The 27378-nt window shown below is 43.9% G+C and overlaps 1 protein-coding gene across 1 annotated transcript in view; it reads right to left on the bottom strand.

Moving 5' to 3' along the window:
* Positions 1–15793: 15793 nt before the first annotated feature.
* The window catches only part of LOC146347972 (calcium-activated chloride channel regulator 2-like), a 37257-nt gene continuing 25672 nt past the window's right edge, over positions 15794–27378 (bottom strand). The window contains exons 9-14 of the mRNA XM_084848218.1: positions 25691–25797; positions 22791–23012; positions 22040–22313; positions 19679–19849; positions 17580–17816; positions 15794–16354 (exon numbers count right to left, since the gene is read on the bottom strand). Of these exons, the coding sequence (XP_084704344.1) occupies positions 15957–16354; positions 17580–17816; positions 19679–19849; positions 22040–22313; positions 22791–23012; positions 25691–25797 (1409 nt within the window). The 3' untranslated portion in view covers positions 15794–15956. The remainder of the gene's footprint in view (positions 16355–17579; positions 17817–19678; positions 19850–22039; positions 22314–22790; positions 23013–25690; positions 25798–27378) is intronic.

The following is a 27378-nucleotide window of genomic DNA, read 5'->3' on the forward strand; positions in this document are numbered from 1 at the left end:
GCAGCCAGAGAAAAGGAAAAGCGAGGAGAGGAAGGAAACCCACAGGCAGAGCTCATGATGGACTTGCCTGGCACTCGCTAGCAACGTCTCCTCCGGGGGACGGCCCCAGGGGATGTTCCTGCAATGAGGGTGAGTGGACAAGCAGCTTAATCTGCTGGATTGGCGGCTCGACAGGAACCCTAGACAAGTGTTTACCCGATTCTAGTCTCCCTTCAGGACTGCATATGCCACAGAGAGGTCATTCTAAAAGGTACCAAAAATGAAAGCAATAAGCTGCTTGTCCACTCACCCTCATTGCAGGAACATCCCCTGGGGCCGTCCCCCGGAGGAGACCGTTGCTATCTCTCCCCCTGCACGCCATGCCTTAAGGCTTTAAATGCCTAAGGCTTTAAATGCAGGAGTTATTGTTTTAAAAATGCTGCTAATGCATTTGCTTGTTCCAACAGTGTATGAAACATTTTGAGCATCAGTGACGGGAAATGGGTGGCTGTGCTACCCATCAAAGAGGGGCAGACATCTGCCACCTGAGCAATTTGGCTCATTCCAACTCATAACATGGGAGGCCCTTTGGAAAAGGTGCTTCCTGAGGCTTAAAATTGACTTTCTCCTTGCCTCACTCTCTGTCTCACTCAAAACGGCATGGATTGGGGAGGATTTAATACTTCCTAGCCATGAACTCCTTTTGCTGTAAAAGTTTGAAACATGATTGAGACAGACCTGGGTTTAAACCCAGTGGTATAGTTGTAACTGCTGAAATGCAAATGCTCATCATGAAGTCCCCATAGCCATGCCGCCAAGGAGAGCCCAAAACTTGCCAGCAGCTATGTTGATCCATGCGTGTGTGTGTGTGTGTGTGTGTGTACACACTCCAAGAGCAGCAGTATATACCATAAAACCTGAGTCATTAAGACAACTGACAGGGACAAAATAGTGAGCTGGCAAAGGGCACATAATGGTTAGCATGTTGGACTTTGGCTGGAGAGACTTCAGATTGCATCAGAAATAGATACAAACAGCATAAGACCACCAGCTCAAGATTTTCCCAGAGCTGCTTTTCCTATCACCAGAGAAAAATACTTTTTCTATCTCAGTGTCAACAAAACAGTTTTTTATCTCCAGCAAGAGCAGGTCTTTTGTAAAACTGATGGGTTTTAACTCTCCATTCACTCCAAAATACTTCACATCTCAACAGAGAAGGCTCACAATATATTGTTACTGGGGAAATCCATTTCTCCCCCAGCTACTGTGAGGATCGCAGCTAAGCTCAGAGGAAAGCCTGAAGGGGGTGGCAAAGGACACAGATGTCCCTGCTCATCAAAAAGTCCCAGGGCTTAAGACACTGCAAGCCCTGGCTCCACTATACTACTGTTTGAACCACTAATAGGTCTGTTGCCATTTCGAGCTTGGGCTGAATGGCCCCCACATTCCAGTGCCGACAGGACAGAGCTTCTTTTCTGTTGCTCTCTGAGCACATAAGTCCAGGACCCAACAGATGAACACAAATGAGCAAAACTCTGCCCGAGTCCTCTTTAAATATTTTCAAAATCTAAACAAAATTGGATGAAATTGTGCAATGGGTGAATCAGCTGTCTTTCTCCTTGTGATCAACCATGCCATTTCAAAGACTATGATCAGAAAATACTGATCATGCTAGTCCCTTGCTGAGATTTAAGTCTAAACACCTCATATTGTTGACTGCAAGTCATTCTGGAGGCAGGATAAGGTCAAGCTGCAGAATTTTTGCATGGCGGAACAGAAAATTGCTGTCCTTGAGAATGACCACTGAAATGCAGTGTGATCGGTTAGGATTTTACACGTTGCCCAGCCTGCCCTGCAACTTAAGAATAAGGTTATGAAGGGTATATTTGATGCCCACTAACAACTCATCAGGGTACAGTTTATTTATCCCAATGCATTCCAGTAGCTATTCATGTTAGTATGGCCTTATTCTTAGGCCTGCAGGTTAGTGTACAGAATCACAGCTCATTCCTATGTATTTACATGGCCAATGCTATTCTGAATGACAAGCCTTTGCATAGCTTTATTCTGAGGCTTGCAACTTCATGTCAAGATCCTAAACAATCCCAGAGCGTTTCTGTGGCAATACTTTTTGTTTGGCCATTTGGGGATGACTCCTAAAATCTCATGTAAGCACCCAATTGCTTTTGGTTCAATGTGTTCCAAGGGCCACTGGAAATTCTATGCAGCCCCGTGGCCATTAAGAAGGAGCCAATGGATTGCAATGGCCATTCCCTGTCATTGGTTTTTAGTAATATTCCTCTACTGAGCGTAAGAATGGTAAGAATCCAAAATATACAAGCACAGAACTAATCCAAGACTGTTAGGGATGTGTGGGGCAAGGCCAGCCCAAGCCACTGTGTTGCCTGAGGCAGAAAAGGAAGTGGTGCCTCCTCCCCCCAGGTGCCCCTGAACATGCACATAGTTCTTTTTTAAAGGAATATTTCAGTTTAGATCAGTAGGTAGAAGTACAACATAAGACACACAACTATGGCTGGGTCCCCTCCCTTTAGGACCAAAGATAAGGCTTGTTGTTGTTCAGTTGTTAAGTCATGTCCGACTCTTCGTGACCACATGGACCACAGCATGCCAGGCCCTCCTGTCCTCCGCTCTCTTCTGGAGTGTGCTCAAGTTCATATTCATTGCTTCGGTGATGCTATCTAGCCATCTCATCCTCTGCCATCCCCTTCTCCTTTTGCCTTCAATCTTTCTTAGCATCAGCGTCTTCTCCAGTGAGTTTTCTCTTCGCATTAGGTGGCCAAAATATTTGAGCTTCAGCTTCAGTATCTGTCTTTCCAGTGAGCACTCAGGGTTGATTTCCTTTAGGATTGACTGATTTGACCTCCTTGCAGTTCAGGGGACTCGTAAGAGTCTTCTCCAGCACCACAGTTCGAAAGCATCAATTCTTTGGCACTCAACTTTCCTTATAGTCCAGCTCTCACAGCCATACATTACTACTAAGAAAACCATAGCTTTGATTAGACGGACCTTTGTTGGCAAGGTGATGTCTCTGCTTCTGACTATGCTGTCTAGGTTTGCCATAGCTTTCCTCCTCAGGAGCAAGCGTCTTTTAATTTCATGGCTACAGTCACCATCTGCAGTGATCTTGGAGCCCAAGAAAATAAACTCTGTCACTGCTTCCATTTCTTCCCCTTCCATATGCCAGGAAGTGATGGGGCCAGATGCCATGATCTTCGTTTTTTTAATGTTGAGTTTCAAACCAGCTTTTGCACTTTCCACTTTCACCCTCAACAAGAGGCTCTTTAGAGTTTCTTTGCTTTCTGCCATTAGGTTGGTATCGTCTGCGTATCTGAGGTTGTTGATAATTCTCCCAGCAATCTTAATTCCGACCTGTGATTCATCCAAACCGGCGTTTCACATGATGTACTCTGCATATAAGTTAAATAAGCAGGGCGACAATATGCAGCCTTGTCTTACTCCTTTCTCAATTTTGAACCAATCGGTTGTTCCATGTCTGGTTCTTAGTGTTGTTTCTTGGCCTTCGTACAGGTTTCTCAGGAGACAGGTAAGGTGGTCTGCTACCCCCATCTCTTTCAGAATTTGCCAGAGTTTGTTGTGATCCACACAATCAAAGGCTTTAGCATAGTCAATGAAGCAGAAATAGACGTTTTTCTGGAATTCTCTTGCTTTCTCCATGATCCAGCGAATGTTGGCGATTTGATCTCTAGTTCCTCTGCCTCTTCGAAACCCCGCTTGTGCTTCCGGTAGTTCTCGGTTCACATGCTGCTGAAGCCGAGCTTGTAGGATTTTAAGCATAACCTTGCTGGCATGTGAAATGAGCGCAATTGTACGGTAGTTTGAACACTCTTTGGTGTTGCCCTTCTTTGGAATTGGAATGTAAACTGACCTTTTCCAGTCTTGTGGCTGATACGGCTACCTGAAATAAAAAGAACTGATGCCGGGTGAGAGATAAATATTTGCCATAAGCTACAGTGAATGCTATGGGTTTCTTTCTAATGTTTTGCTCACCCACTTTGCTGCTTTTACTCATGAGGAATTATTTATGCAGCCTGTGCCTATCCATGTTTATTCAGGAGTAAGTACCACTGATTTCAGTGTAACTTGCTCTCCAATTGGTGTACAAAGGGTTATAACATACTCCAGATTCCAGTTGTGTCACAAGAACAAATTAAGAACAACAAATATATAATGCCAAGAGGTGAGCCCAGACACAGAATAATTAGTGAAAGCATTGTTACACACTGCTTTTAGCTAACGTAAAGGTTATTCGATTTGTGCAGACCTTATTAGGGAGAATGAGATACCAACATGAGCATTTATAGTTAAATCACCTTGCATGTAACTTTAATTGAAGGAATGATGCACATGTACTAAAAGCAAACAAAAACTGTCCTAAATCCCTAACTAATCCCTAAGCATTGCAGTCATGCTTCTTTCCATGCCACTTAGGGTGGCCAACCCATAAGCACATGTCTCGAAGGCTGGGACATGGAGAAGCAGGCTGCATGGGCACGAGCTCGTCCCATTGGCTGCAGATGGAGGCTTCTCAAAGTTTTCTCATCTGAGGCCCACTTTTCTACTCCCTTGCTTCTGCCCGTCTTGATGGCTGCCAGAAATGTCAACACCTTCCTGTGGTCTTACATAGATTGGTATCTTTGTGGTCTCCTCTGCCTTGGTCCATTATCAGCTTGCCTTACTGTCATCCAGACATTGCTCATCCAGTTTTCATGCCGTGATCACGTAGTTTTAGATCTTTGTTCCTGCTTCTTCTTCGTGCCCTTGGGGGTACTTTGCTGTTTCTGAATGTTCAGTATAGCTGGGGATTGCATTGTGCAAATAAGCTTCAGAGCCAGTCACGTTATCTTGTGCCTGTAGATATTGCAACAGTTCTTTCTTGTTCACTAGCTTCTTTCCCGCTTTCCACCCTTCATGGTTTGTTTTCAGCTGTTTCACACTCATCGGTCTCATTCATTCTCTAAAAGTGGACTAACTATGCTGCTTAACATAACGTGACACAGGCTGTAGGCCTCAAGCCTAACAGGGACTGGGTTATATCTGACAGCATTGACTCAGAATCCTCACAAAGCAGATCACTCTGGACTGCAGGACAAGCCAAGCCCAGATGAAGTGAATCTATGTTAGTCAAATAAATTCAATTGCCACCCACCCCCACATTCTATATTTGATTCTTTAATATTTTAATTAAATGTTTACCATTTGTGCAACTGTTCTCATAAAGCATCTGTACCATAGCAAGCTACAGTACATTTGGGATAAAAGGAAACTGGTAAACTGCTCAGTACAACACTTAGGACAATGTCTTCAGCACTTGCTAGGCAAAGGGGAAAACTGGTGATCTGCCACCAAAATTCAGTGTAAATTATTGCTTTTCCCCTTGCCTAGCAAGCATGAATGGTCTTGCGCTAGGCTGGCTTATACTAGTGCAATGTCATTAATGCCAGTGCTGTGTCAGCATTGGATACTACCCACAGTCCCAAACAACAGCCCTCCTCAGACCTTATCCAGTTATCTCCAGATTAGAAATTTTATCAAAACCTTGAAATAAACCCACCTTCTTATCTTAACCATATTAAAAAGGATAACCACTGATCATAGCTAATTATTTACTTTTTAAAAATGCAAAAAGGCAGCACTGTATTACATTTTTCAGAATTCAATTAGAATGGCTATGAATTAGTGTTCTGCATCATTACTCTATCCTTAAAAGTAAGAAATTACTGTAACAAGTTCATGCTAACTAAAGAATGGCAGCCAGAGTGCAAAGAACACGATTATGAAAACAAACTACAGTTTCAATTAGGCTATATATTTTATCGTGTGATTCATCCTTGTGCATTCTCTATTTTGTGAACCACCCCCAAATCCATTTGGTACGCCTTGACCAAAAGAATTTCTCTTTCTTTCCCCCCTCTCTCACACAAATAAACATGTACCCCATTCATCCATTATCCAATACCAATCATTCCTTGCTCATAAGCACTAAAAACAGATTAGAAATTCCACTCTACCTATAAAAGATGCATGGTAAAAAGTGGATTTCCACCCTTGTGCTCCTTTGACAGAACAGTAGACAGGATGATAAGGGGTGGGGAGAGATAAGAAAAGGAAGAAATAGAAAGAAATAGAAAGAGGGAGACTGGGATAAAGGAGTAGAAGGGGAGAAGACAGTGAGAGACAGACACATAAAAATGAGGGGGGCAGTTAAAGTAGGCAGCGAAAGGGCAAACAGGAAAGGTGGAGTGTAGTGAAAGAATGGAGGAGATAGAGGGAAAGAAATTCTGCCTCACATCTCTTGCCTAAGCTTTGCTTCTCAAAGTACTTATTCTGGTCACAGGATGATGAATGAGCTATAAAGGCTCCTGTGCAGGAAAGAGATAGAGGTAGCTAGAGAAAAGAATATGCAGAAGAGAATCAAACTCACAGGCAAGAGCTCAGGAAAGACTTGCCTGGGACTTGCTAGCAGCGTGTCCTCCGGAGAGGAGTTGGAGCCAGTTGGTTTTGAGGGATGATCCCACCTTCTTGCAATGGGATGAGTGGGCAGACACCCTTATCTAACGGATGTGTGGTTCAACAGGACCCTGGGCACGTGCTTATCTGATGCTAGTCTCCCTTCAGGACAGCAGGCACACCAAAGCAAGGTCTTTCAAAAAGGCACCAGAAACCAAGACAGGAAGCCAAGGCTATTGCTGCCCCACCCCACTGCTTGCCACATGTATTAACAGCTTCCATTGCCCCCCCCCCCAGTTAATTAAATACACGCATTACGGTAAAACAGAGCAGCTTTCGCTGATTCCAATATTTTGAGGGGACATGGCTGGGCCCAAGACATGGAAAAGGAACCCAAATCTGCCACCTCAGTGGTCTGGCTCATTTCGACTGACGATGGGGCTGGCCCTGGATCATGTGTACAATCCCTTTAATGCTGAATCATAATTTATACAAAGGTATGAAATAACCTTTGCATAGAACCAGTTCCAGTCAGTTCTGTGGGAGGCATGGCAGCAAAAAACACAACGGAAGCTGGCTCCACGTGTGAAAGAATGATCTCAGCCCATGAAGAACATTAATTGTGGTGTCTCCCTTTCTTCACAGGAACTGCCTAAGTGCCCCATCTCATACCCATGGCCTAAGTTTAGGGAATACTTGCTCTGGAAGGATATCCACCACTTGGAGCCTGGGAACTAGTGTTTAGGACACTATCAGAACATGGTTTGGGGTAGACTGGAACCAAAAAGGGTGCAAGTATAATCCAAATTGGTTGGTAGGGATGTGTGCATCCCTTAATAGGTAATGTATACACTTAAACTTACATGGGTTTATAAAAGAATTAATCACTGGAGAACAGTCTCATGTTTAGCTGTACAGAACAGATATGATTAAAATCATATCTGTGGGGTAGACAGGATGAAGGTGACATTGTCACCTTTATAATAGATGAGACCTGTGAAAAGGCAAACCATCTGCCTGCCCTGTAACTTGCATCTCTCCCTGCTTGATCCTCTGGCAGTCCATGCCACCTCTGCCTATGGGCCTGGAGTCATAGATAGCTATGATCAAGAGCATCAACGCACCTGACACTCAGTGAAGCATCAGGGTTGTTGTAATTTCCAGGCCATTGTCTTAGACTCCTCTCTTTTGGCCAAGGAGAAGAGTAGAGGCCATGGAGAGAATACCAGACCATCCTTGTAACCTAGTCAGTTCAGGAGAAAACTGCAGAGAATGCAACAACTGCGGCAGGTGACAGGAACCAATAAAACTCTCTGAGAACGTAAGCACAAACACACACACACACACACACACGCACGCACGCACAGAGTGTTAATGTCCTGCTCCCAGTCAATCGGGATTTATTAGTCAACCAACATAGTACCAAAATATATAATGCTGACCATAATTTGTTGTTCAGTCGTGTCCGACTCTTCGTGACCCCATGAACCATAGCACGCCAGGCCTTCCTATCCTGCACTCTCTCCCGGAGCGTGCTCAAGTCCATATTCATTGCATCAGTGATGCTATCTAGCCATCTCATCCTTTGCTGTCCCCCTTCTCCTTTTGCCTACAATCTTTCCCAGCATCAGGGTCTTTTCCAGAGAGTTTTCTCTTCGCATTAGGTGGCCAAAATATTTGAGCTTCAGCTTCAGTATCTATCCTTCCAATGAGCACTCTGGGTTGATTTCCTTTAGGATGGACTGATTTGACCTCCTTGCAGTCCAGGGGACTCGTAAGAATCTTCTTCAGCACCACAGTTCAAAAGCATCAATTCTTCAGCGTTCAGCCTTCCTTATAGTCCAGCTCGCACAGCCATACGTTACTACTGGGAAAACCATAGCTTTGATTAGACAGACCTTTGTTGGCAAGGTGATGTCTCTGCTTCTGACTATGCTGTCTAGGTTTGCCATAGCTTTCCTCCTCAGGAGCAAGCGTCTTTTAATTTCATGGCTACAATCACCGTCTGCGGTGATCTTGGAGCCCAAGAAAATAAAATCTGTCACTGCTTCCATTTCTTCCCCTTCCATATGCCAAGAAGTGATGGGGCCAGATGCCATGATCTTCGTTTTTTTAATGTTGAGTTTCAAACCAGCTTTTGCACTCTCCTCTTTCACCCTCAACAACAGGCTCTTTAGATCCTCTTCACTTTCTGCCATTAGGGTGGTATCATCTGCGTATCTGAGGTTGTTGATAATTCTCCCGGCAATCTTAATTCCGACCTGTGATTCATCCAACCCAGCGTTTCTCATGATGTACTCTGCATATAAGTTAAATAAGCAGGGTGACAATACGCAGCCTTGTCATACTCCTTTCCCAATTTTGAACCAATCGGTTGTTCCATGTCTGGTTCTTACTGTTGCTTCTTGACCCTCGTACAGGTTTCTCAGGAGACAGGTAAGGTGGTCTGGTACCCCCATCTCTTTCAGAATTTGCCAGAGTTTGTTGTGATCCACACAATCAAAGGCTTTAGCGTAGTCAATGAAGCAGAAATAGACGTTTTTCTGGAATTCTCTTGCTTTCTCCATGATCCAGCGAGAGTTGGCGATTTGATCTCTAGTTCCTCTGCCTCTTCGAAACCCCGCTTGTACTTCCGGTAGTTCTCGGTTCACACGCTGCTGAAGCCTAGCTTGTAGGATTTTGAGCATCACCTTGCTGGCATGTGAAATGAGCGCAATTGTAGGGTAGTCTGAACACTCTTTGGTGTTGCCTTCTTTAGAATTGGAATGTAAACTGGCCTTTTCCAGTCTTGTGGCCACTGTTGAGTGTTCTAAATTTGTTGGCATATTGAGCGCAGCACTTTAACAGCATCATCTTTTAGGATTTTAAATAGCTCAGCTGGAATACTGTCATCTCCGCTAGCTTTGTTGTTACTAATGCTTCCTAAGGCCCACTTGACTTCACTCTCGAGGATGTCCGGCTCAAGTTCAGTGACCGCACTATCATGGCTATCAGGGACATTCAGATCTTTCCTGTATAGTTCTTCTGTGTATTCTTGCCACCTCTTCTTAATCTCATCTGCTTCTGTTAGGTCCCTGCCTTCTTTGTCCTTTATCATGCCCGTCTCTGCACAAAACGTTCCCTTGAGATCTCCAATTTTCTTGAAGAGATCTCTAGTCTTTCCCATTCTGTTGTTTTCCTCGATTTCTTTGCATTGTTCCTTTAAGAAGGCCTTCTTGTCTCTCCTTGCTATTCTCTGGAACTCTGCATTCAGTTGGATATATCTTCCCCTTTCTCCCTTGCTTTTCGCTTCCCTTCTTTCCTCAGCGACTTGTAAAGCCTCATCAGACAGCCACTTTGCTTTCTTGCATTTCTTTTTCTTTGGGATGGATTGGTCAAAGGAAACTATATAGCATACCAGCCTTCCCCCACACATCTGGAGGGCACCAGGTTGGAAAAGTCTGTAGTATACTAAAGCAAGACCACTTTTAATTTTCAGGCATTAAAGGCCTAGTAGCAATAACTTTTAATAATTTGGCTACTCACAAAGTAATATTGACATTGAACCCATCAGGATAAAAAAGCAAGCAGCAATTCATCTGATCTCCCTGGAAGTGTTCTTATTAGGGATTCCCTTGCACCCTTATAAAAAATTGCAGTAAAAAAGCCGACGTGCAAGACATTTAATTTCACCTGGATTACAAAGACAATTTTGCATGAGCAGAATTCTTTGAAAGCAAACTTCCATTACCATAGATGGCATGGCATTAGGCCTAGCCAAAAAGAAGGCTCTTCTATGTTTAGGCACAGATAATGATCTCAAATAAGGAACACAGTCATTCAAATTCAGAATGAGGCAAAGGAGTGCGGATGTGATAAGAATCATAGTAGGATTGGAAGGGGCCTATAAGACCATCGAGTCCAACCCCCTGCTCAATGCAGGAATCCAAGTCAGAGCATCCCTGACAGATGAATGTCCAGCCTCATCTTGAATGCCTCCAGTGTGGGAGAGCCCACCACCTCCCTACATAATTGGTGACATTGTCACAGAATGAGCTAGCACATTCTGTTCATCAGTATCCTGGATCTTTTGTTTAATTGTATATTTTGTATCTGTGCAAAGATGAGTAATTGCGCTGGGGAAAACCCCAAAGAATGGATCTTTGATAAAACAGCCTTCTTCCACGAGGAAATTAATCCTAGATAAACTCAAGGATAAGGTCAAACAGAATTATGAGAAGACAACACCAGTAACTAAGAACAAACATCCAGGCCAAACTTGTCAAAGAACTCAACCCTAAGTTTCTCAATATGTGACTGGAGTCACTATATCATAATATGTGAAGAAAATGTGAATTCTTGACAGTATGGGTTTTGTTCTATACAATCCTGTCTTTCTCAGCTTGTTCAGGTTAGATGCTGTAGCAGCCAATAAATGTAGCTGTAAAACCCACATGTGAGATAAATACTCTAGGTTATCCTGCCACTGCCACCACATGCAACACTATGTGGGTCAATCCAGCTAGATTTCTTTCTTCTTTTTTTAAAGAAATAAGTAATTCTTGTGCAAGAATGAAGTTAATGAGAAACACACACACCCTCCACTAATTAGACCAACATCTATGGATGGAGAAAACTTGCAAGTGTTCCACATTTGTGACCCTCAAAAACCCTTCTCCACCAATCAACACTTTCCCCTCACTCTCCTTTGGTCAAAATTGCTACACCACCAATGCAAATAATTTTATTGAGTTAACAGCATTTTATCATGCTTCAAAAATCTGGGACAAGGGTTTAATTAGATTCTTTTATGATATGTTCACATGCACCTTGATCTAACCAAACAATATACACAGTTTACAGTTCAGACCAGTGCTGCTGACTTGACTCAGCCTTCATAACAGTGAAGGCATTGATATGGATAGGTACCGGGAGAGATTTGCTTCAGGGGTTCCACATTCCCCAATCTTGCCTGATGTGCATTCTGAAGAAGAGAACACAATTGTCAGGTCTCTCTACAGAAGAAGGCCCAGCGATTGACTTGGTTCACACAACACAACAAGCCGGAGTACGTGTTGAGTGTGGGTTGTCGCTGAACCATGGGTTGTTGTTGAATCATGGGCTATTGTGTTGTGTAAACCCAGCTATGCTAACAAATCATGGTTCATTAACCACAAACAACCCACAGTTCATAACCCAACAACAAGCCATGGGTTCTCTTTGTGAGTTGTTCATAGTTAACAAACCATGCTTGTTAACCATGTTTGTTAACCATGGATTGTTGTGTTCACACAACACAACAATCCATGATTCAACAACCCACAGTTCAACAATTCACAATCAACCCATGCTCAACCTGTACTCTGGCTTGTTGTGTTGTGTGAATCCAGCCATTAACTCTTTCCCCAATGCCATCAGCTCAAACCACTTGGGAACCTCAGCCCTCTTCTTTACCACATTAACCCTACATTTCCCTATAATACCTGGAGAAATACCTAAGAGCTAAACTGGAATACCAGTCTCCAAAGTGCGTGGTGGACTGCTCCTTCAAGGTACTTGTTTTACTTTAATGACTTTCTAGGCTGCCTAAATTATATCGTGATGCTACACATTCCATAGTAAAACACTTAATTTGAATAGGGATGGCAGAGAATTCCACCACGGATTTCAGTGAGGCCAATGCACTGGCATTCAGCCCCCCCAAAATCTGTGGCGGAACAGCCTCGCACCCCCCGCCACCACACGGAATCCCCCCGGAACTAAACTTACCTGGGGCTCTGGCGGCGGCAGCTCCACCGGTGGCGGCTGATCTTTCGGCCGGCTGCTGCGGCCGCCATTTGCGTCCTGCCAGGCTGCCATGATAGGCTACATAAGTATTTCTGTAGCCTATCACGGTAAAGGCAGCCATGCAAATGGCAGCCACTACACCATTTGCGTAGCTGCCTTTACCGTGTTAGGCTACGTAAATACTTACGTAGCCTATCACGGAAAGAGCAGCGGCACAAATGGTTGTAGCAGCCACCATTTGCGCCCCTGCTCTTTGCCGTGATAGGCTACGTAAATACTTACGTAGCTTATCATGGCAGCCTGGCAGGATGCAAACGGCAGGTGCTACGGCGGCCGCCAATTGCGTCCGCAGCAGCCGGCTGTGGCCGGAACTCCAGCTGCGGATGACCCTGGCTGGTGGCTCCGCAGAGCCACCACGGGGCAGAGCCGGCCCAGGGAGGATTCCGGGGGGAGGGACGGAGCACCTCCCCCCCACCATGAATCCAAGCTGCGAAAAGGTAAGTGACTTTCATACATCCCTAAATTTGAACACAATCTTCCATTAACCATACTACACCCACCCACAACTTAAATGGGGGGGGGGGACTCAGGTTAATTCAGTGTACTTTTAAGGCTGGCAATTCTCCATGCAACACTTTTCTACAGCCCAGGTTATCCTGGAAGGAAAATATATGTACGAGTTGATGAACTAAAGAACGGAAAATTTCCCAACAAAGGCCAACCAATGTGGGAGTGTGTGTGTGTGTGGGAGTGAAGTTTGGTGTACACATATCTCTTGCTAGTTCCCAGGCCAGCACAGGAGCAGAGCTTGGATAGTCATTAGGTTTTGTGTTATTCACAAATTTTACTTGGAGTTCAGTGAGAGTAGATGTAGGCCATTAAGGAGAGGCTTTTTGGAATGGGGAAAACCTGCACAAAAGCTGGGAAACCACAAAACAATAAGTGGTATGGGGAAATGGGTGGGGCCCTGGAGTGCCAGATTTGGCCCCTGAGCCTGAGGTTCTGCACCACTGGTGTAGGTGGACAAAAAGGTCCTCCCACATCCTGCAACATGGACCACAGCTGATTAAGCTGGTCTCAAGGTGGGCTCTCTTAATTCCTGAACAGATGCTGCTGGTACTATATATTAAGGAGCCGCAGTTGTGCCAAGCTTAGCCATTTAAATTAACTTTGATACAGTTTTACTTCCTCTTACAGAAAAGATCATATGAGGACAAGGACATTTATCAAAGTTTCATAGAACTGATCAAACCTGGCAAAACTGCTGCTCACTCTGTGCGAGCGTGAGTGTGCATGCACATATACACATTTGTGTTTGCAGATGTTACTACACATTATTTTCAGAATTGGTACCGTATGTTCTAGTAATCTTACTTTCTTCCTTATTGTAACAGTAAATGTGATTTAATTTCTGTTTTACATTTCTGGCATGCATATTATTATTATTATTATTATTATTATTATTATTATTATTAAATTTATTAATCGCCCATCTGGCTGGTCACCCAGCCACTCTGGGCGATGTACAACATACAATAAAAACAGTTTAAAACAATAACATTCTACAATAAAAACATTTTCTAAAATACCCTAACCCACCCCAAATGCCTGCCTGAACAACAACGTTTTTAATGCACGACGGAAGCTCATTAAAGAGGGGGCATGATGGAATGGCCTTTCACTGTGGAAGGCCATGTTCTCACCAAAACTGACAGGATTTAACTGAATGAGGCTGCTCTTCAAGATGAACAAGGAGACTCCGAGCCCTCATTCCTCACATTCAAGTCCTGCATCATGACAGCCTTTTTGCAAGGACGGAGAACCTCCAGCCCAAAGGCCTGACGAAGCCCATGGGGTTCCCCAGCCAGCCAGGCAACTTCTTCCCCTGGCCCCATGCTCTCTACCACAGAGGGCAACGCTGATTGGAGATAAGTGCTTTCTCCCTCTTAGTACTGAAAAAGGTTCCCCTTCGCAGTGTTTAGAAGGGGAAAGCACTTACCTCCAAACAGCTGCTGCTTGGAGATAAAAGCTCTCCCTTGCCGAGGAGGCAGGACCAGGGAGGAAGCTGCTGCTGAGTGATTCAGTATTGTTTCCTTCTGAGCCTTGTCCTGCAGAGGCTTTTCCTTCTTACTTGTGAGTGAACATGATGCTCGTGCTTGCATCTCCGTAGAAAGGCTATTTGGAAGAGCTGCTGGGTGATTCAGTCCTGCTTCCTTCTGAGGCTTTCCCTGCTTACTTCTGACTAGACATGATGCTCATGCTTGTGTCTGAGTAGAAACGCTATTTAGAAGTGCTGCTGGGTATTCAGTCTTGCTTACTTCTGAGTAGACACACAGCAGCCTGTCCTGCTTGTTTGAGAGTAGAACTGCTGCTCATACTTATTTCTGAGTAGACATGCTTCTTATTATACACTGGTAACAATGGCATTAAGGGGAGGGTGTTGGATTGTTCAGCCCTGCCCACTTTTACCTGTGCCCCACCCATCACTGGAATGTGCCCCCAAGAGTGTCTCTGAAATGGAATTGAGCCCTTGGGCTGGAATAGGTTCCCACCTGTGTTTTTCACCATAATGTGACTTCATGGTGTAGGGACACTCATGTAAATAACACAACAGAGCCAAATGCTTATTTGCATTTTAAGGCATATATAAAGAATGGTAAGTCTGCTATTTGGTATCCCAAAATCAAGCTAGACCATAAAAGGGCCACCTATCTGCAGGAATTAACCTTCTTCCCTGTAAGGTGAGCTTTTACTCAGCTCAGATTTCAACTGATGTCCACTGAATACCTGGCTGGCAGATATTCTAAAAAGCCAGCAGATATTCTAAAAGCTGTTTCTTTGTATGTGGATTAGGCCAAATTGAAGATGTACTGCATTATATTTTATACTGCCCTCTATATAATTCACCTAGGGTTAAGTTCATTCTCCCTTTTCAGACCTCTCTAGAAGGCCTATCTGATTAAGATCCAATGGCTGCTGGCAGACATAGACAAATTTGTTAGTTACAAAGTAGCTCTGTTCGTGCTAGCTGCAACTAAGTTAAGAGTGGCCTTTCTGAATCACATCAGTGACAAAAGCTAAGGGGAGTTCATTTTTCAAACATATGCTTAAAACTTTTTATTTGTATTTCAAAGGCCCTGTTTGTGTTTTATTGGATTGATTGTTCAATGTTTTAAAAATGTTTTCTTGCATTTATATTGTAATGGCCATTGGCTATAAACAATAACATTTGAAGGAATGAATATTTGCATTTTGCATGTTGATGGGTTCCTGAGAATCTTCTAGGGTTAGGGAAACAATATTGGGACTTTGTGAACATTGATGGGAAATCCATTATAACCCCGCCCCCGCGCAATCATTTCCCCCCAATGGTGGGCAGGATGCCTCACTTCCAGTTTCAGAGAGTTTAGAAACTGTTTTCATCTTCACTAAAACTCCCACAAACACGAATTGTACACTTTGCTCAAAATCCACCAAAGGATAACCATACTGTGAACTGGCGGAGGATACATTTATCAACCTCACAACAAGAAATTCTAGTTTTGGATTTTTATTATTTGCTACCCATGGACAAATAACAAATCTGTCAAGTTGCATCTCCTACCTCGTGTGAAACAGGGTAAGATCCCATTCCGCCTCCATAATTAAGAAATGCATACCTGTATATTTATTCCCACTTAAAAACATAACAAGCCCTAAATAGTAAATAATAAATTTGAGTGTCATAGTCCATCTTCAATTGTCATTTTCTTCCTTTTCTTTAAAGTCCATAGACCTGTGCTTAAAATAAGGCACGAAGCAACCAGCGACAACAGCCCACATGTTGTCAGAACTATTGCTAAAGCGCTATACTTGGCAGGAGTGATACGACTATCCTTCAGGGGGAGAATAACTGCCTGTGCTATGTTGGATATGGCAGAGTACAGGAAGGCTTTATCAGCTGTGCGAACAGCTACATAAATGAGAGTGACATTTCCCAGAGCTTCTGGTTTAAACACAAATATTTCCTTGGAGCCAGCCTGCTGAGGTGTCAATTTGGAGGTATTTACAGATACAGCCTTTTCAAAATTGTCTCTCAGTTCCAGGGGACTTTCACTTGTTCTGATTTCATAATTTGCAGCTGAAAAACAAAACAAACAACAATACACTCATTGTGACAGGTTTTTCCAGGATATGTTGAATTCCTGTAAGTGAAGCTATTGTCCTGCTGCTTAAATGTGAGAAACTGTTGTCGTTTTCCTATGTCAGCTATTGGACTGAGCCATTTTAAAACTGAAAGCCAGTTGCTCAAAAATGAAACACTTCCAGCCTAAACCATTTCTGAACAAACAGGCATAGGTTTGGGCTGTACATGTTTCAATGGGCTTACACGCAGTGCTCATAAGACTGCAGGCTTAGTCAACTAAATTGACAGTACTAGCAAACAAGAAATCTTTAGCAAAAGTAATGGGTTCAGTTCAAAGAGAGCCAGACACAATAGGACGCTGAGTGCGATTTCTACTTATTTGGATGTAAATATGCATTTGTGTTCCTATAGTGTTGATTTTTCTACTCTTAAAAACCTTATTTTCACCTTGACTCAGGAAGAAATAAAGCAGAAGGTTCATGTATTTGCCACTGTGTTACGATGCAAATACTCAGTCTGGGATGAAACTGGCTATTAGCACTGCATCACTGTTATTTCTATTTTCATATACACAATTCCTTGAGCATTGACAGATCTGCTCTTGCAAATGCACACAAGATTCATCTGTTATCTATGGGCAGCAGAATCAAGGGGGGATCTTTGCTTTTTTAAAAAAGATCTCTGGCTCTTGTTTTTTGCACAGAAAAGGCATGCAGAAAACTGATCCACAGACTCAGGGTAGTCACTCCACAAGGAAGAGGACCACTGAACCAGGGCAAAACCATTGAAATAAAGAGCCAGGATTAACTACCCTTGAACTCAATATGTATTTCACAAGCCACAGACCTCACTGGTTTTGCTTAACGTTTCAGAAGGAATGAATAAGGCAATAATGATTAGGCTTCCCTCCATCAATATGCAATTAGTCAGGTCAGGTAAATAATAATCACTGAAGTCCACGTTTGGAATGGTATGACTGAGATGTACAGACAATCATTTTAAATTAGAATTCTGTTTTAGCTATTTGTATGGCACGCAGAAGCATATTTATTGATATACTCAAAGCTTATAGTGACAATCATCAACCATCATTTTAATTATGTATATTCACATCCCCAAGACTTCTGCTTCCAAGCTTTACGAAGATAGGTTAAAAGGACCTATTTTAAACTTATTTTCAAGGTCACTAACACAGAAAATGAGCAAACACTGAACCTACCTTGTCCCTGGTCAAAGTCATCCCCGGGTGCTGTCCAAGTTAAAACAACTTTATCATCTTCTGTTCCAGCATCAAGATCAATAATTTTGCATGGTGGGAACACATCAATATAGGGGGCAGTGGGAACTGCAGATACTGTGAAAGTGCGTCCTGAAGCTATTCTGCTGAAGCTTACTGATCTGATCTGCATATCTTCACTATTCATCAGTGGCCTTGGTGCATTCATCTGGATTGTACCTATACCACATTAATATATGTAGATATAAATATATGAAAAAGAGAGAGTGGTGGGAGAGGAGAGAGTTAGTGAGTATTCTAGCTACAGGACTTTCTAGTAGTGACTGATAAACTCTTGGGCAAGTGGGCTAGAAAACCAGCAAAAGACTGAAAGTGATAAACCCATATCTCATTGGTAGAGCCCATGCTTTCTATGCAGAAGTCCTCAAGTTCAACCCCAGTAACAGGGGTAGGATGTTATTGGACTGCAACTCCCATCAGCCCTAGCTAGCATAGCCTATGGTGAGGGATGATGGAAGCTGCAGTCCAACAACATCTGAAGAGTTCCCCATCCCTGATCTCCTAGATTAAGTAAAAGGGAGCATTAATTATCAACCTAAAATATGTGTATATGTTATATTTGCTTAATTCTTATGATCTCACACAGTTACATTTAACACAAAAAATCTTTTAATATAAATCACGGTGGGGGGGAGGCCCCAGAGTACTATTTTTTTGTATAAGGACTCTTTGAATAATTTCTTTGGATGCTGGTGTATAAAAATATTTCATCGTAATGGACCACCATATAATTTACTCAGAGATGATGTTATGAACTGGATCAGTTTGGTTTAAAAAAAAAAAAATCTAATTTCAGCTTTCAGCAAAGTATAGCTGATACGTTCTGATGAAATGTTTGCACAGGATTATAACCATGAGAATAATTCAAAGAGCCAGCCTTTTGGAACAAACTAGTTCTCTACCTCAGTACTCTTTTAATGGTGCTTGTGCAAGAGAACTTAAAAGCAGTACTTCTTCCCACTGAAGAGATAATCCACTCGGAACTTCTCCCGATCTTGTCTGATCTTGGAAGCTAAGCAGGGTCAGCCCTGGTTAGTACTTGGATGGGAGACCTCCTGGGAATCAGGCTTCCTGCTCTGAGCAGGGGGTCGGACTCAATGGTCTTGTAGGCCCCTTCCAACCCTATGATTCTATCAATGCATGGTATCAAACAAGAAATGCACAAGAGCATAGCTAGGGATGGCGGAGAATTTCTCCCCGAAACTTCGGGGGACCTAGCGCCAACGTGTTCGGCCCCCCGAAGAAGTTTCGGGGAGAAATTCTCCGCACCCCCCCCCGCACCCCGCACCCCTCCTGGGACGGGACTTACCTTTCCCGAATGTCCCTCCCGGCGGCGGGTCCCGGCGGCGGTTCGGCAGGTCTTCGACAGGGCGCAGAGGCGGCAGCCGGTCTTTTGACCGGCTGCCGCTGCCGCCATTCCAATAAAAGTTAAAAAAAAAAAAACGCCCCCGTGATAGGCTACATGATGATTAACGTAGCCTATCACGGCTAGATTTGCAAAGTCAGCCGTGATAGGCTACGTAAATCGTCACGTAGCCTATCACGGGTGACTTAAAAAAAAAAAAAAAGCGCGTACGGCTAATGGCGGCCCCCATAGGGAGCCGCCATTCGCGTTCCTTATTTGGTCGCTGTAGTCTACGTAAAGATTACGTAGACTACAGCGACCAAATAAGGAACGCGAATGGCGGCTCCCTATGGGGGCCATTTGCGTACGCGCTTTTTTTTTTTTAAAGTCACCCGTGATAGGCTATGTGACGATTAACGTAGCCTATCACGGCTGACTTTGCAGATCTAGCCATGATAGGCTACGTTTATCGTCACGTAGCCTATCACGGGGGCGTTTTTTTTTTTTTTTTACTTTTTATTTTGCGGCCGGGCGAGGCAAGGCGCCTCCTCCCCGGCCTGAACTTCGGGGGGAGAGCAGCGAAGCGCCTCCCCCCCACCGCGAACAAGCTGAGAGACGAGGTAAGTGGCTTTCGTGCACTCCTAAGCATAGCTTGACTGACGTCTCTGTATCTTACCATTTGTTATGTAGCCAGGAATATACATGGCATGACTCCACAGTGTTGCAGGGTACGGATCGGTAGCCTTGTTGTCTCTCCGAACATGAACTTTCAAGCTGTATCTTCCATTTCTCGTGAAAGAAAACAAGTATTTAGAATATACGCCATCATTTTTTATAGTATCTGCACCTGCAGTAGCAAGAGAATGTAAAACACAAAAGTTACTCCACACAGGAAGTCACTCTGGTCTGACCTACATTTCAAACAGTGTGCTAGATCCTTGGTAGTCAATGAGAACCCTATTTTATAGCTCTGAACTATGACTGCTACCTATTCTGGGATTACTGCAACCCAGATCTACCTATCCTTAGCCAAAGTCAGGTCATTCTGAGGAAAAGAGCACCATCAAACTTCAGGGTTCGACCTATCATTAGACTCTAAGGGACAAGGAGGCAAGTTCTGTTAAGTGTGACACATGTTGGTAGCTGGAGTTGTGCATTGTGAGGAAACTTGTGTTTTTTGTTTTTGTTATTGCTTTGAGCAACACTTGTCAGGTAAGGCAAGATATATATTTTAATAAATTATAAGTAAAATGTTTGCAATGAGAATTCAGGATATCTTACTTTGAACTCCTTCTCCTGTGCTGTTCTAAGGGGTCCCCAACCCTCTGGAGCTCTACCACTGACCTACAGCCTTTCCCTTCAATGTCCAGCTTTGAAACTTTGTTCCCACAATAACTGTGGAAATAACTGGTGGAAAGCGTGAGAAGGAGCTTCTTTTCTGAGAATGGAGAAACTGTATTGTGACACTCTCACAACATAGACCTATTATTGGGTAGAGGCACTGGCATTTTCGTGGATTTGTTTTTTGTGAATAAGGGCATAATTTAATTTCTCCGGGGCTTACCAGGCCCCACCTTTAGACCCTGTTTATAAGATGATCCTGGGGCATGTGAGGAAAAAATAAAGCTTCTTTATTGAGAAGGGAGAAACTGTACTGTGACACACTCACAACATAGACTTATTACTGGGGAGAGGCACTGGCATTTTCACTGGGGCATGTGAGAGGAAAAATAAGGCTCCTTTATTGAGAAGGAAGAAACTGTACTTGACACTCTGACACTCTCACAATACAGTGCTATTATTGAGGAGAGGCACTGGAATTTTCTTTTCTTTTTTTGTGAATGAAGGCATGATTTAATTTGTGCCAGGGCTTACCAGGCCTCACCCTTGGAGCCTGTTTTTGAGATAGCCCTGGGGCATGTGAAGGAAAAATAAAGCATAAAATAAAAATAATTTTTCCTCTGAGCATGTATGGAGTACACTTTCCTCATTACTGAATTAGCACAACTTTTGGAGACTAAGAGAGAGTACTTTCAGGGTAAATAGTATGGCTTTTAGAAGTGCCTGAGATGCAGCAGGCACCTTTCTTAGAAATGATACAGTGGGTAAGACTGGAGACCCACTGATGGGTCTCGCTGCAAAAGGAGGCGGTCACAAGCTGACTTTCCCCACTAGGCTGCAGAGTCCCCCGCACATGCTTCCTTGAGGGTAGCAGGACTCTGGTAGCTGTGGTCCCTGGTGTGGGGAGCATAGGGAGAAGGGATAAATTTTTGCAGAAAATTCAGTAGAGAGGCCTTTTGACAGAAGGCACTGACAGAAGACGTCTCCATCTGATTTTCCATGATCTCTCTCTTCTCCTTCTGGGAGCTGGTGGGGACAGGACCTTCTTCCATGGGAAGATATATGGAAACAACCCATCATGTTTAGGACTGGCATATAAGTGTCTACTCTTAAAAACTGGATGGAGCTCAGATGTCTTTTAGCTGCTTTCAGCTGCAATCCTAAACACCAGGAGTGATGAATCTCAGGCCCGTGGGCCAAATACAGCCTGCCTCAAGTCCTAATAGGGCCTTCCGGGGTTCCAGATGACCCTGCTGCCTTCCCCTGGCCCCACCCCATTTGCCCCAACCACCGATCATTTGGTGGTTTCCAGATTCTGCACAGTTTTTACCCCTTTCTAACAGGCTGAAATGCCTCCCTTAAGGTTTACTTACTGGCAGTACGAGCTTTAAGCTGAAACATGATGGTGTTTTTGGCCCTGTCCCCTTTTGTCTTCAGCCCTGCGCACCACTGGAATGTAGCCCCTGAGAACATCTCCAAAACTGAATTGCCTTGGGCTGAAAGAGGTTCATCACGCCTACTATACACACTTACTTGAAAGTAAGCCCCATTGAATTCAAAGGGTCATGCTTCTGAGTAGACATATATAGGATTACACTGCACAAAAACATCAAAGTTATTGTCCTTCTCACACATCGAACAACCCCACCACCACCACTTACTTTCTACCTATGTGTTAGTACAAGTTGCTCGTTACCTGCACCATTGTCAAAAAGGTCCAAGATAACTGGGTCCCCCCCATTTTCTGGCTCAATAACAGCAGTTACATTAGCACCAAGAATGGGGGAAAAGCCTTGATGAACCTGTGCGTAGACAATCACTGGGCTAGGATACGTGTTTGTATCTTTATTTGTGTGGACTATCACGGAGATGGCAGACACATCAAGCTTTATGGCTCGAGAGGTCACGGTCATCGTGAAGACATCAGGGAATGGGTGAGTGTTCACGAGCGTGTATGTCCAATCCCCAACCTGAAAAACAAATTTAAATTTCAGTCTCAATAATATACACTGGGGTTGTTCACACAATGCACTGACCCACACTCAGTGGTTGAGCATGGGTTGTTTTGAACTGCAGGTTGTTTGTTGAACCATGGGTTAGCACAGCACATTTTCTGCAGGGTGGGTTACCGTGTTCTCTGAACGCAGCCAGGGTGGCTTGCTAACCATGCAGTGTGGCTTGTTAACCACCCTGAACAACCCGTCAACAAACCATGGGTTCTCAGGGTTGCTAGTTCGAGAAAATAAGCCACACGGCATAGTTAACAAGCCACCCCGACTGCGTTCAGACAGCACAATAACCCACGGTTTAACAAACAGTTAAACACAGTTCAAAACAACCCACACTCAACCACTGAGTGTGAGTTAGTATGTTGTGTGAACAGCCCACTATGTAGCCTTTCCCTGCAAAGATGGCTCCTTCTACTGAAGGGAATAATTCCTGATTACCTCTGCTATCTCTGGAATCAAAAGACGAGCAAGATGCAAAACGGGATCGAGGTTAAAATTTTCAGTGGTATAGCTTTTTCCTCTTGGGTCACGAAGAATGACAACAGGTTCCTTTGTCTGCCATGTTACTAGGAAGAATGTGTCCTTTCCCACTGTGCTGTCAATTGTCGTGGTCCCATTAATTTGGCTGTTTCCGTTCACCCTTTCAGCAGCACTTTCAATCTGTCCGAAATCAGAACGATGGTACTTTTAATTTTATTTTTAGTTCCATCCTTCCCCATGCAGTAATTTAAAATAAAAGAAACATCCAATGAAAAGATCTCATTCAACCCATTATATTCATTATCATCATCATCACCATCAGCGCAAAATCCACCTGCCTAGTTGCCACTGGTACCTAAAACTTCAGGCCATGTAACAGATATACAGGGCATGAATCAGGTTTCCCCTCCTTAGGGTTGCCAGCTCCCCAGAAAAAAATTAGCCCAGAGATGCAGAACCTCTTTCGGCCAAGGGCTGGATTTCATTTTGGAGACTAATTCATGTGTATAATTGCCAATTTAGAAACAATTACTGTAGTTTAAATAGAAATACAGTACATCTCACCACATGGTGGAAGAGTGTGACCTGTGTTACATTCCTCAGAATAAACAATAGGTACACTCAGGCTTTGATATAGCACATTATTCAGAGGCCAAGCGAAATCCATGCAAGTATCTCAAAGATCTGATTTAGATTCAAATTATAAAGAGGACGCTATTTGTTGTTTTGAAATTGTAAAACCAAACTTTCCAAAGTTTCAAATGTGACATAAAAAAAAGTCTCCCATGAACAAACTTATCTAAACTTTACCCTTACGCCCCCAAATGAGTGAACTTTCACTGAGAGTGAAGACAGATACAACAGTTTGAGAGCAAGGGGACTGATTTTGAAATGTTCTTACAGCGTTTAATCCAGTTGTCTCTTTCCACTCTAGGAAAGCAAAAACAAAAACACCGTTCTGCATGTGAGTAGCAGAAGTTAGCTGTGGACAGCACTGCTCGGAGGACCTGGCACCAGTGTCACCAGGAAACTTCCCCTGAAACCAAGTTTCTGGTTCTTGTTGTTTTTAAATAAGGCGATGAATAAATGGCTAACCTGATACATGTATATGCACTGCTTTAGTATTTAAAAGGCAGACAGCCGATCTGAAGTACGGAAAGACAAGACGGACTGCTGAAGCTGTGTTTAATTGGCTGGTATTTATCTCTTTAATTCAAATTGTAAAGCTCGAGTAGGTTAAAGCTCACACTGCAGCCAACAGGCTCACTGCAAGTTGTCTTTGTATATTACATCTGTCTTCAACCTGAAAATGCCCACAATTAGTTGTCTTGCCAAGTAGACCTATCAAATTAAAAACATACCAAAATATGAGAGCTATGGTATCAGAAGTAAGAGCCACCCATTCTATTTTATAGATCTGTGGTATTCTAAAATAATGGATAATGAATACATAATTCCTAAGACAGCCTCCTCCATGCCTTCTTATAAATATATTCTGCTTATTATCTCTACCACCTTTTCCTAACCTGGTGCCCTCCAGATCATGGGGTTTGTCAACCAACGCATCTGGAGGGTACCAGGTTGGGATTATGTCAAGATACATGAAACCACTGGGGGAGGCTATCTGGAGGTGTGGGCTGAGGTGCCATCAGTATGCGGATGACACCCAGCTCTACCTCTCTTTCTCATCAAACCCAGGTGAGGCAGTGGCTGTTCTGAATCAGTGCCTGGGCACAGTAATGGACTGGATGAGGGCCAATAAACTGAAGCTCAATCCAGACAAGACGGAGGTACTGTTAGTGGGTGGTTCGTCTGCCCAGCAAGGTGATATTCAACCTGCTCTGGAGGGGGTTGCACTCCCCCTAAAGGATCAGGTTCATAGTTTGGGGGTGCTCTTGGATCCAGAACCGTCACTTGAGGCACAGGTGAACTCAGTGGCACGGAGCACTTTTTATCAGCTTAGGCTGGTATATCAACTACGCCCTTATCTGGACAGAGATAGCCTAGCTACAGTTCTCCATGCTCTGATAACTTCTCATCTGGGTTACTGCAATGCGTTATACGTGGGGCTGCCTTTGAAAATGGTCCGGAAACTTCAGCTGATCCAAAATAGGGCAGCAAGATTGTTAACAGGGACTGGCCTGCGAGGTCATATTACTCCAATACTTTTTCAGCTGCACTGGCTGCCAGTCCATTTCCGGGCCCAATTCAAAGTGCTGGTATTAACATTTAAAGCCCTTAACGGCTTGGGGCCAGGTTATCTGAAGGATTGCCTCCTCCCATATGTGCCTGCCCAGACCTTAAGATTATCCTCAGCAGCCCTTCTCCATGAACCACTGCCAAAGGAAGTGAGGCGGGTGGCTACTGGAAGGAGGGCTTTTTCTCCTGTGGCACCCCGGCTGTGGAATGAGCTCCCTAGTGAGGTTCGCCTGGCACCTACATTGTATTCTTTCTGGCACTAGGTGAAGACCTTCTTATTTTCCCAGGCATTTTAGCATTTCTAAAAGCTTTCTAGACTTTTAGCTTTGCTGTTTTAAATCTGTATTTTAAATCTCTGCACTGCTGCTAGGTTTTATTCTGGTTGTATTGTTATACTGTATGAACTTGAGCACAGTCCGGGAGAGAGTGGAGGACAGGAAGGCCTGGCATGCTATGGTCCATGGGGTCATGAAGAGTCGGACACGACTTAACGACTGAACAACAATTGTTATACTGTGGTTTTAATGTTCTATATGTTTTATATTGTTTTATTGTGTGCTGTTTGGTTTTTATTTTTGTGAACCGCCCAGAGAGCTTCAGCTATTGGGCAGTATAGAAATGAAATGAATGAATAAACAAACAAACAAACATGAACTGACCTGGATGGGCTGGTGGCTAGTATCGCCATGACCTGCAACAATGGCCGTGAAGACATCTATTAGACTATTCGAGTCTGGTCTATCACTAGCAAAAAAAGTCAGGCCCCCTGAAAGAGAGCACAGTTAGAGGGGTTTTTACAATTTAACAAAAAGTTAACTTCATTTGAGTGCTGTAGAATTTTCATGATGCTTAATGAAAATGTCCAGACTTCGACCTTCATTAACAGAGCAATCCTAACCTCTAGATCTACTGGATGGTGGGAGTTAGGACAGGAGGAAGAGGTTTTCTACACAAGGCTGTTAATCACTGTATCTACTTTCAGTTTTGTTGCAGAATAGAGATCTATACTATTGAGATCAATGTTGCAGAATTGAGATCTATACAAAGAGCTTTTCCTTTCCTGCTTTTCCTCTACATAACCTCTAGGTGGCGCTGTGCTATAGCGGAATAGTGCACTAACACAAGTAGGAATATACCTTTTCTTTTGCTATCAAAAATAATACCCCATTTTCCCCACTTTAAAAACCCCCAGGAACATGTTCTTTAAAAACAGAAGCAAAACTGTAGGATCACGACATCATCTATAGAACCAGTAAGGAACCACAAGTAAGGAATCATGAGAGCACAATAAATGCATCATGTAGAAAAGCTCAAAGTGCTCCTCTGCCAGGGGAGAGGACCTCCATCAGCAGAGAAGGGCACATCCATCCCAGAGGCTCCAATTACACCAACAGAAAGCTCAGTGGGTGTAAATCTACTGTTAGTGGTGTTCCCACTGGTGGTAGGCCCTGAAACAAAGTGTACTGGGTAGGGGCAGCTTTGGATCCACTGGATCCATGACCCATCCCTTCCCACAGTGAGGAACCAGGATTAGGCCGCTGGCCTACACCAGCCTCTGGCTAGCATAAACATTTTTCCTCCCACTGAAACCAATGAGAGGAAGCAAAAAATACCAGAGGAGAAAAATACGTAAGCATGCCACCCCCCATGCCCGCCCCCCCCGAGGCTGGCATGAGCTGGCAGATCTTTGGAAGTTGTGGATGATCCACAGCTTCACTTCTGCCTCCCTTAGGATCATTCTGTAAGGGAGCAATCCTATGGCTGCTAGTCAGTGGCTAAATAGCCATAGGATATGTTGGTTTCCAGGAACCGACCTCAGAGCCCACGCTCCGAGGTCAGTTCCCTGAGAACCAACCTTCCCCCACCCCCTGCCTCGCAGGAAGCTTGGAATGGCCCCGCGCTCCATGCTAGGAAGAGGAGCACAGAGCAGCCAAAATGGGGCATTCTGGGGCAAGGAAGGTGGAAATGCCGGTACAACACATCCATTGCCGGTACAACACAGCTGGGACGACACAGCCTCCTCCCCTGCTCTGCCTTCCCGCAGCTAGACAGCCGAAATTGGCTGTCTAGCCACAAATGCAAGGCAGCTGAAGCACAGAGGGGATGATCCCCTCCGTGCTTCTCCTGCCTTGCATTGGATAGGCAGTTGCCTCCAAGTTTGAAGGCGGCCACCTATCCCCATAGGATTGCGCCCTAAATTATTTTGAGGAATCATGCCTCCTGTGAATTCTTCTTCTTAAGGTGCCATCTCCTATCAGACGTTAGCTATCGTTACAGCTATTTTTGTTTTTGATGCCACTGCTCTGAATAGTTGTATAGAAGTACAGCTGAACCATTCCCTCAGATC

This window comes from Heloderma suspectum, chromosome 4, assembly GCF_057233095.1.
Source record: "Heloderma suspectum isolate Gila_16-S chromosome 4, 16-S_ref, whole genome shotgun sequence".
NCBI classification, from domain to species: Eukaryota; Metazoa; Chordata; class Lepidosauria; order Squamata; family Helodermatidae; genus Heloderma; species Heloderma suspectum.